Source organism: Carassius carassius, chromosome 44 (genome assembly GCF_963082965.1).
Source record: "Carassius carassius chromosome 44, fCarCar2.1, whole genome shotgun sequence".
NCBI lineage: Eukaryota > Metazoa > Chordata > Actinopteri > Cypriniformes > Cyprinidae > Carassius > Carassius carassius.
This window is the reverse complement of record NC_081798.1, coordinates 25,003,001-25,014,018: the sequence shown is the minus strand read 5'-3', so window position 1 is coordinate 25,014,018 and position 11,018 is coordinate 25,003,001. Positions and strand designations below refer to the sequence as shown.

General features: G+C 38.2%; 1 protein-coding gene across 1 annotated transcript; it reads right to left on the bottom strand.

The window, feature by feature from the left end:
- Positions 1–1,474: 1,474 nt before the first annotated feature.
- Positions 1,475–6,001, bottom strand: LOC132126662 (phosphatase and actin regulator 3-like). The gene is made up of 5 exons (XM_059538073.1): positions 5,405–6,001; positions 3,734–3,795; positions 3,451–3,591; positions 2,517–2,593; positions 1,475–2,030 (listed from the first exon to the last, which is right to left on the bottom strand). Exons 1-5 carry the CDS (start codon positions 5,493–5,495, stop codon positions 2,015–2,017), a joined length of 387 nt encoding a protein of 128 aa, XP_059394056.1. The 5' UTR covers positions 5,496–6,001; the 3' UTR covers positions 1,475–2,014.
- Positions 6,002–11,018: the final 5,017 nt, after the last annotated feature.

Genomic DNA, 11,018 nt, shown 5'->3' with positions numbered 1-11,018 from the left:
AAAGGAGCTGCTTTTCTCATCTTCCTCATCTTCTACTTTTTTATTTTAAGAGAGAGAGATTTTATTACGTGAGCCGATCAGAAACACTCTGATCTTATCAGTTTTCTTGGACACCATGCAGACTCTTGATTACTTTGTCTGTGTAATATATGAAACAAATTTTTAACATATAGCTCTTATTGAACTTTTTTTTATACTCACAGGTTGAAAAGTATTGACTCAATATTTCTATAAAAATCCCTCAGGATTATAAATCTGTCATCATTTACTCATCATCTAGTAGTTGTTCTTTAATCTGTTAAACACAAAAGAAGATATTCTGAAGAATGTTGGTAATCAATAGCCACAAAATAATACTACAGAAGTCAAAGTCCCTCCCGTCATGTGGTCCTCATTCTCCTCTCCGACGCTGTGCACTCACAAGGGGAACAAACCCATGACATTATTTATAGTGCCATGCTCTGCTTTTTGAGCTACAAAAATGTTTTTGCGATTTGACTTTCTTATTGGTTCATATAGACTTTAAAAGGGTTAGTTGACGAAACAATTAAAATTAGGCTGCATTTTGCTCACCCCTGAGGCATCCTGGGTGGACATGACTTTCTTCTTTCAGATGAATCCAGTCAGAGTTATATTATAAATTGTCTTTGATCTTTCAAGCTCTATTATTGCAGTCAGCTGGTGTTACATTGCTTCAGTCCACAAGACGTGAAATAAAAAATGCCTATCCATAAAAAAAGTGTCTCACGTGGCTCCAGGAGGTGAACAAAGGTCTCTTGTAGCGCATCTATGATTTTTGTAAGAAAAATCAATTTCATTTAATAACAATAATTATTTTTTTTATTTTTGGGTGAACTAACCCTTTAAGTGTGGAAGAACACAGCAGCAGTTTGTTATCTAGTGTTTATCTAGTTTTCACCATTGCCGTAGTTTCTCATCAGATGTTTCAATTATGATGTTAAATATCATCTAAAACCCTTCATGAATTAATTTCAGAGTCTTGTTTGGGAAACTGTGGCGGGGTTGTAAGGTGATCAGTGTGCTCTCTCCATCATCCACAGACACCACTGACCTGCTTTCTGTTTTACAGCAGCTACTCGGTCATAACGGAAAAACTGTGACTTCTTAGAATATAACCAAACATTTAATCCATGCTTATTCAGAATAGACAGATGAATGTAAAACTAAAGCCAGATCTTCCCTCCTCATAGCTCTGTGATGTGTGTGTCAGTGGAAATAATGACTTCTCATGTTTTCTTCAATGACAGTGAGACCTCCTGAGTGCTTCTGTAAGACTACTATATCTAAAAGACATGACAGAAACTGAATCTGGAGAACACAAAACAAAAGATGAGGATTTTCAGTAAAGTTGGTCCATGAGAGCTAAAGGATATATGTAGCACGTAAACTGAAATACGAGCTAAATCAATTCCTCATCCATCCATTCATTCAGAAAACAAGAGAGACACTGTCGTTCGTTACAAATCCAAAGCTTGTACTGTACAGACAATAAATAGTCCTTGCAAAGGTAAGACATGATTCCCGTTCCTCATACTAACATCTATACAGCTGATATGAAACTCAAGTTTTAGTAGGAACCCAGAAACGCAACACTGGTGCGGGAAAAAGGTTAGAAAAATTCACATGCTTGACCCCCATAAACCCCCACCCACCCCCCACTGGCATCAAAAGGTGATCATTTAAAACAGTCCATTAAAAAAAAAAAAAAACCCCGAAAAAGTCACGTCTTTTTTTTTTTTTTTCAAACAGTCTTCCACCGTCCCACCACAGTCCTCTGAAAAACAATAAAGGTTCAGTAATCTACAGACTTGCAGCTGGACTGAGTGGAGTTTGGAGGGTTTTGGCTTCTTCAGGATGAAGCTCCAGAGACATAGCCTCCAAGGTTCACTAGCGCCCAAATATCAGGCCCTCCATGGAGCAGCCATGGACAGCCCCCTGAGGTCTTGGACTTCACAGAGACACCGTTAGCATATTCTTCACAGAAGAAACCTTGCTATGGTCGATGGAACCTGCAATGCAAAGCGAGAAGACACCTGTAAGACACCATTAAAATCGACTACCATCCATCAAATGTGTATTAATAGAAGAGCGGTGTGTGTGTGTGTGTGTGTGTGTGTTCCAGACAGAGCTCTGCTCTAGCAGAAGCTGAATAGGACTGGGACCTTGTTCAGCTATTTGTGCTCACAGAAATGAGGTCTAACATAAAACAAACGTAAGCTAAATGTGAGCAAGCATTTGTTATACATGTCTGCAAGCACTTAAGTGTGCTTATTCGGCAAATTCTGCACTTTCAGGACAGTGCAGATATGACTATATTTAGAACAGCCTGCTGTATTGATCTACTGTATGTGTCCTGCACCTTTAGCTGTTATGCAAGCGACCGTGTGAGAAGTGATCTATCGTAGATGCGATGACTTTTTTTGCGGTGAATGGTTATGCAAACGTGGAACTATGTATAGAAACAGGACATGGAAGAAATGGAAACACAGACTGACCTTGTCAGGTGTTTGCTTGACGCATGAACCTCCATTTCGCTGCTCTTGAACTCATTCAGCTCTTTGCGTATCGCTGCCTGTGAGACGAAAACAACAACAATGAGCTCCTGATGAACCGTCACGGGACGCTCTCGCAGCGGGACACTGCAAAGAAGACCACTGCTTTCTAACTGAAGTTTTAGAAATGATCTGTTCTGGATTTGTTGACTTGTTGACACAAACTTGTCATGATAAGACATGCAAAACGTTAACACACATCATCCATTTTTACACATCCTCTGGACCCTGTGTGTTTATTTATTATAGAAAAAGATTTTATGCCTTTTCTTTTTCTCCCTAAGGCTGCATTTTTTATTTTATCATAAACACAGTCAAGTCTGTAATAGTGTGACATGTTATTACAGTTTAAAATAATGTTTTTTCATGTGCAGTTATGTTCAAATGTAATTAACTTTTTGCATCTTTACTTCAGAAATCATTCTGATGCTGCTCAAGAAACATTTCTGATTATTATCAATGTTGAATAAAGTTGTGATGATAATATTTTCGTGGAAACCATAGCACTGTTTTTCAGGATTCTTTGACGAATAGAAACTCTAGCGTTTATTTCAAATAGAAATCATTATAAATGTCTTTAATTTCGCTTTCAATCAGTGTAATGCATCCTTGCTGAATAAAAGTATTTATTCCTTATAATAAAAAAAAAACAGAGAAAATGTGAACTCCGCAGACCATCTGAGGCTAGTTATACAAATATTTTTATTTCTTTCTCATTTTACAAATCGATTTTATATAACAGAATCACATCATTATATGTTAGATGAATCAAAAATAATATTTTCTATATATTTGTTTGATCAAATGCATCTGTATTATCTGAGCGCACCAGTGTGTGTTGTCCTGTAGGGGGCGCGTGAGAGCTTCTAATGCACACCTTATCAGAAGCAGATAGTCTGGTCCAGGGCTTGTCTGCTCTTCTGTCGTAATCCTGAGCTTTGGCCACTTCCACATAGTCACTGAAACGGATCAGAATTTTTCTGTCCCGCAGCTCGTCAACCGTGGGCCGCTGATTCAGCTGGGGGAAAAAAAAACACAGAAAAAGAGAGGTTTAGCTGAACAACTGCGTCAAGGAAAAAGAAGTTTGTTCCTTCTTAAATTCTGTAAAGGATGAGATGAGTATCAGGTAGTTGTTTTGGGAATGTATTTTTGTCACATACCTTTCTGTTTAGCCTTTGCTTGATTTCCCTTCTCTCCTCTTGCTCTGTCTGGTCATTCCTCTCTGCAAATCCACCCCAAAAAACAAAACACAAAATAAATCACAGATGAGAAAACACACACACACACACACACACACAGTCCACAGAGGTACAGATTAACTTTGAAGTTTTAATCCAGCACACAACACGAAGATCATGCTTACACACCACAGCACTACTGCAAATCAGTTCTCCGTCTGATTCAAATGTCAATTTATTCAATATGAGTACTGCATTTTTTAATGAAAACAAACCAAAGTTCTTATGATGTTTTAATAAAATCTCTCATTGCTTGTTTCCACGTCTGTCTGGTGTTAAAATCAGATCTCTTGAACATCTGTGTCCGCAGCTGTCCTGAAGACCCTCGAGCCCTGAGCGACAGATTACTGCTCTTCTATAATAGGCTTCATCCTTTCACAGCACAGGATAACATTGTTCTCTTACATTTCCCTCTGTCAAATACGGGGATTATCTGAATCTGTGCTGCGAAGGACTTAGCGTGGGAAAATGCAGGGACAAATCTAGTATGATGAAACTAGGATAAACACATTTAATGTTCTGTCACTTCAGGACTCTCTCCTCATTGCTTGTCCTTGCTTTGACTAACTCTAGGAGAGTGTGTGCGTGAGTGTGTGTGTGTGTGTGTGTGTGTGTGTGTGTGGAGATCAGCCGAAGTCAGCAGACAGCTGCTCAGAGTCAGAGGCCCAAGATAGAGGCCTCGCCTAAACCAACAAAACCCCTCACAAGTGTGCTGCATGGGGACATGCACTAACCCTAGAACCAAAACTCCATTGACACTAATGAAGAAGAGACTAAACACAAAAAGTAACGTTTACTAATGATTTATATCATGTGAAAATCACCCACAAAGTATTACACTATTACAGAGCAATTAAATGAAACATTGAAATGAGTCTCAGTTTGACTGTGATCTCTGCCGCTCCGTCTCGTCCTCTCAATCTGTCATCACTGATATTATTGTGTCCAGCTCCAGACGGATTGCATCTATAAACTCTATTCTCTCTATAACTCTCTATAAACTGAAATTACATTCACGCCTGCCCCAGAATTATCCTGTTCGCGTGTGTGTGTGTGTGTGTGTGTGTGTGAATTGTGTTTGTCCTGAACTCAATTATTTATCTTTTTTTTTTTTTAGATACCTGTTACAGAAGAAATACGGAATTTTACTTTTACCATAGAAATACACTTAAATATATTTAGTGTTGAACGAGATGTCACTCAGTTAATTCAAAAACAACTAACTACAAAGAAACACCAAGTCACATTAAATTAAATGATATTTTTAAGTTTACGTTTTCTTGTAAAATATACTCCAATGATCTTTGTTTTCATTACTTCTAAATAAATACATGTTGTAGGCTATTGGGTGCTCACATTGTATGTAAATATAATTGCAACCTGATATAATCTACTCATCAAAACGTTCATTAGACTACATGGAATATACTTCAATTTCACACTGGTGAAAAAAAAGGGTGAATAAAGTGTCAAACTAAAAATGTAATTAAAGCAAAATGGTGATGCTATTTGTCACCAGGCAGGTAATAAACATGAGTTGCAGAGGAAGAGGAGTCTACCTCCAGCATCTGATCCGACAGGTGCGATACTCACGTTTGAGGATGTTCCGGCTCTCCAGCTCTTCCACTGCTGGCCTCTGGCTCAGTCTCCTGCGGAAAAACACCAAAATCACGTTCTGGACCATTTTAGTGCAGTCTCCTGTGTGTCTGTGACGCTCTCTGCTCAGCAGCGGGGATGTTTCGGGGAAACCCTGCGTCCCATCTCGCGTCTAAACATCGCCGAGCATCAGCACGACTGAAGCACGTCCACATCACCAGGTCTATAACGATCTGTGCTCGAGATTCCCTGATTTCACGGAATGACGCGAACGACACTTGTTCACGGGAGCACTGTTATAAAGCGAAAGCCTCATCGGCGAAGAAATAAGCGTATCAAAATGCAATAGAAAAGAGTGAAAAAGATTGGGTGGAGACGGAGATGAGAATCTGGTCCTGAGTTCTCTGAAGTCTCAGAGTGCTGTGTGTGATACCGGAGATCCTTTACGCATCATTTATAAAGTGGGCGGCGCGTGCGCCAGAGATCTCCACGCACACTCGGTGCGCGCGCACGAGGAATGTGCTGCAGTCAGGGAAAATACATCCTCCATCCACACCCCTGATGCTTTAATATCGAAACAATATTAAAGCTGATCGCATATACCACTAAATTAAAACAACTCATCAGCTAAAGGACATTGTTCGAAGGGAAACGCTTTGGCTTTAATTTACTCAGTCTCGTCTCAGCAGTGTTTCTAAACGACCCTGTCGAGAGACGTGTTGGGCGGGGCTTTCATATGCATATGAAGAAATAAATGCATGCAAAATTATGTAATCGTTCAACTTATTTAAACAATAATATGCTTGCATTATATTTAAAGTCACATAATTGCTAAACGCTTTTGAAATCCAACTAATTGTTAGTTTGTTTTGTCAGGTACAGCAGCAAATTCCTTACACTTGATTTACACTAAATTCACTTAATAATGCAGATGCTATATAACCTGAATATAGAATTATATCCCAACTGAATCACTGACAAAACACACACGCACATCTGTATTGAAAGGATGTGATGGCATGACACAAATCATAGATTTGACACATTTGTTCAATGAGACCAGACTGATTTGTTTTGCCTAATTGTGCTTTAAGATAACAATGTATATGCCTCATATTGAAATGGGTTGCACTTTATTTTACAGTATGTGTACTTATAGTGTATACAGTGTATTTATCTAAGAAAGTTCTGTAATACAAGGTAACTACATGGGGTAGAGTTAGGTTTAGGGGTAGGTTCAGGGTTAGTACCTAGTTATTACATATTTATTGTAATTACTATAATAAGTACATAGTATGTACATGAGGAACAGGACTGTAAAATAAAGTGCTACCGAGAAATGTATGATCTGCTCATTTATTGTAGACCACCTTGCGAACCCCAGGACACTTATATCACCTACTGTACATGTGTAGCTTCATATCACTTACTCACTGACAGATTCACATGACAGCTGAAGTCTGAAGTGTGGTCAAACCTCATGTCCATCCACTTTATTTGTCACGGCACAACAGAACATGATGCCATGAATCATACAAACAGCAGGCTGAAGGTTGTACACCAACTGCTTTTAAAAAACACAGTTCCAGACCAGAGATGGGTATTTATAAATCTCTCCTGATTGGCCCAGGTCCTGGAAATATTATCTGTGAGGAGATTAAGAAGAGCCATCCGGAGCGGAAGCTCAGCTGTGACACCGCGCACACTGAAGCCTTTAAACACACTCAACATGAGAAAACTCAAACAATACTAAAATAAACGAATAAGTTCAATTCCATAGGTTTTTCGGTTCCATTAGTTAGCTGCATTAGTTTAAATGAACTATAATGAAAAATACAATACGATTCAATTTGTTAACTATATTACACAAACTCACAATGATCAATATACATTAGTTAATAAAAAATACAACTGTTCATTTTTAGCCCATGTTTTTAGTCCATTTAGTCCATATTAACTAAGATTAATAAATGCTTTAGAATAATTTTTCATTGTTAGTTTATGTTAACGCTAACAAATGGAACCTTATTGTAAAGTTTTACTGAACATTTATTAACATATCGTTAATATTCATTACATTATCAAAATTATTTCTGGTAATATTATTTAATGGCCCGGGCTAACCATGAACTGAACTAATATTGAACAGATCTATTTTTGTTAACTAATACTAACAAATCTTATTAAATAGTGTTAACTAATAGAATTTACAACAAAAAGCGATACTGCTGTTCCTTAATATTTCAGAGGTTGTTTTATTCCTGTTAGATATATATATATATATATATATATATATATATATATATATATATATATATATATATATGTATATATATACATACATATATATATATGTATATATAAACTTGAATACAGACTATAAAAGGCTATTTTGGAATTTTTTTCCATCATGTAAAACCTGAAATACATCTAAAACCACTCGAATCCAGCATTTATTTCTGAAAAAGTGCTATAGAGTTCTTATGGAGAAATTGACTATTCAGAGGAATGTTTTCATCAACACAATACAGCATCTCAAAGGTGTTTAGTTCTTCTAGTTCAGGCTATACCCTGAGGTCTCGCTCCTTCCTCCACTTCTGAAACATGAGGATGTGCTATATATGAAGAGAGCCACCGCTGTGTCAGAGCGATAAGCCGGTTTCAGGAGCAGACCCTGATGGGACTGTCAGCGAGTGGTTGTGAGTCAGTCTGGATTTCACGGCCTGCCATTGTCCAGCGAGCTGTGGCTTAATAACCGAGCCTCGTTCCGGTCGACCCAGCGGAGCGACCAGCGATATGAAGGAGGCTTCAGACAGTCACTGACTGCATGGGTGGCTATTATGACTTTGACTGACAGCCAAGTGTGTCGTGGACACCCTGAGGGACAAGGATGCCAAGCATCATTACAAAAGTTACACCCATGCTTAGTAATAGTTTGAGCGTTTCTGTAACTTCCAGGGTGCTTCTCCGGGTATCATTTGGATTCCTGAGTGCGTAGTAAAAAGAGAAAGTGTTTCGCTGACACATTTAACATTAGACAGTGCCATTTGCAGTACGTAATGACAAGTTATCTAATCTAATACAAAGAAGAAGACATTAAGCCCATGCCCTGATTTTTTTCAGTATTTTACTATTTCATTTGCATTAAAAATTAGAGTCTACATAGTAACACTAGCTGTTTGAAATGATCCTCTCACATTAAAATCATAGTTATATGACAAACAGAAAGGTAGCCAAATACTGAGCCATATTAAAAACGCCGTGCCTACTGTACTATTTAGTTAATATATAAATAAAGGCTTACACATGAAAGCTTGCTTTTAAGAATGCATCAGATCTCTGGGCTGACCCCAGGTCTGCTCTTTAGATAGAGCAACATGTGAGATAAAGAGCTGGTGGCTTCAGTCTGTCCCTTCATAACCCACTACAGGAACAACGTGAGGTCTGGTCTTCAAACACCTCCACATCTACAGTCACTCTAAAGTGTGATACGGTCTGAACTGGCGCCCGCTGTGCTTCTCCTCTGATGAACTTCAGAAACACATGACAGCTGTCAGGCAACAAATGTGACTGATTCATTACAAGAAGATGGATTTACTGACCCACTTTTAAAAAAAGGACGCTTGGCTTACCTCAGATGCATTATAAATACTAAGAGAAAGTATTCATTTTATCAATTGGAGCCAAACAAGAGGCCAGAACTGGGAATGAACACAAATCGATTTGCTGTTGGGTTGAAACAATGTCTGCAACTGGAGGATCTGTCCATTTGTGGCCCAGATAGCAACTCAGCTCTTTCCAGTGATTGATTTTCCAATACTGGGATGTTTTATTGGAACCAGTTTGGTGGATTGGTGCTATTTTAGAATAATACTATACCTCATCTGTTCAGCCTTTTAAAACATCACCCATTTCTTGTATGCCGTTTTGTAAATTGTCAAAATGTACTGTTTTATTACACTTCTGTTTATTCACTCTCTTTGGAATAACACGCACAGCTCAGCCCTTCACACGAGAAGAGGAATAAATATTGGGAAACAAAATAAAATCATTTTAATTTCCTTCTCGAAAGAATAAAACAGGACACAAGATTTAGAGACCATGTGCCTTTGCACTGAAGATCTGGAATACGTAACTCTGATGTAATGTAATGTGGGCAGCATTGAACTGCTTGTGTATGGTATTGTGCCTCTGATGACTTAATTAGCAAGTGTATTCAAATGTAAATATAGCGCTTTCACTGTGGGATGGCAGCATCTAATTCCAGGATCTGGGCTTTTTTTGGAGTTGTAAAGGCGATGTCACATCCGGCGAAGCATCATGCACGTCCTGTAAGATAGTTATGAAGTCACCATGGATCCTAAGCAATGGGCCGTTGCCTGGTTGTGAAGCTGAGCTTAATTTAGCAGAGATAATGCAGGCCAGGAACGCACAGTCAATAGTTTTTCTGTAGTGCTGCATGGGTAACACGCTTGACCTCTCAACACGCTCCTTAACATGTGTGATTATCATATGTAATCAAGGAGGCGTGTCCTGAACAACTCATATCTGGTTATCAGTCACAAGAGCCACACTGCTGTTAGCTAAAGAAAGAGCTTTCTAGGTAAAAAAAAATGAATACTAAACCTTGAGACACATAACATAATCATCTGAAACGACATTTGTGATGGCTGTAATATGTAAGGGCTCATTTACAGATGTTTTACTGCTGTTTCTGCATTAGTAAACCATCCATTCTCTACATCGTGATTATTTTATATACAAAAAGCAATCAAAGATCATTCTCTTCCCAAGTAAAAAACAATATGTTTAAAATACATTTATTTCATACTAAAAATTGTTCAAATCTTTTAACAAATTTACTGATATGTCGCTCGAGACTGACTGATATAAAAATGATAATTCAACTTGATTTGGAGTACTAGTGCACAATGCACATTTTTTAATATTAAGCCTAAAATGTGTTTTAAAGTGTACCTGAAGTATACTAGCAATAGTTCCACTTAAGTACAATCAAATACACTTCAGTGTATCTTTAGTAGGACTTCAGCACTACATCCACACAGTTAAAGTACATTAAGCACAAAATTAGTTGTTCCAGTTGCAGATTTTTAAGTTTTCTACAGGGCATTAAGTACATACATATCAAATTGTATTTGTAGTGTGCTTAGCATGAAATAAATGTATTTCAAATACATTTTAGTATGTTTATTTTTCAGTAGGGTTTACAATCACTGGAGCAGTGTGAGCCTATCCATGTCAAAACTCCTGTTTTAACCAATGAGACAGAATTTGGACAGAATTACTATACATTATTGGCATTTGATGCCTGACACTAATAAAACAAGTGAGATCTGTAGAAACAAGCTGCCCTGCTCACGTTTTGTTAATGGAATACCTTGAAGGAAGAAACTGTGCCTTCAATCGCAGGTTCTACTGTACAGAACCACAATTAATTTTTCAGCAGCTTAAACATTGCCACCAGAAACAACACATCCAGTCCCTATTGACTGGCCACTGTTGCCTAGCAACTGCAGCTGCCATAGAAAGCTGTGGAGAGGGTAATGAGCCCAGCGTGCACCGAGCTGGAGTCTGAGCCCAAGTCGTGATG

Coding starts and splice junctions, on each gene's coding strand:
- LOC132126662 (XM_059538073.1), bottom strand. CDS start 5,495: ATGGTCCAGAACGTGATTTTGGTGTTTTTCCGCAGGAGACTGAGCCAG. Junction 3,592..3,733: donor AGCAAAGGCTAAACAGAAAG/GTATGTGACAAA, acceptor TTTTTCCCCCAG/CTGAATCAGCGGCCCACGGT. Junction 2,594..3,450: donor GACTATCTGCTTCTGATAAG/GTGTGCATTAGA, acceptor TTCGTCTCACAG/GCAGCGATACGCAAAGAGCT.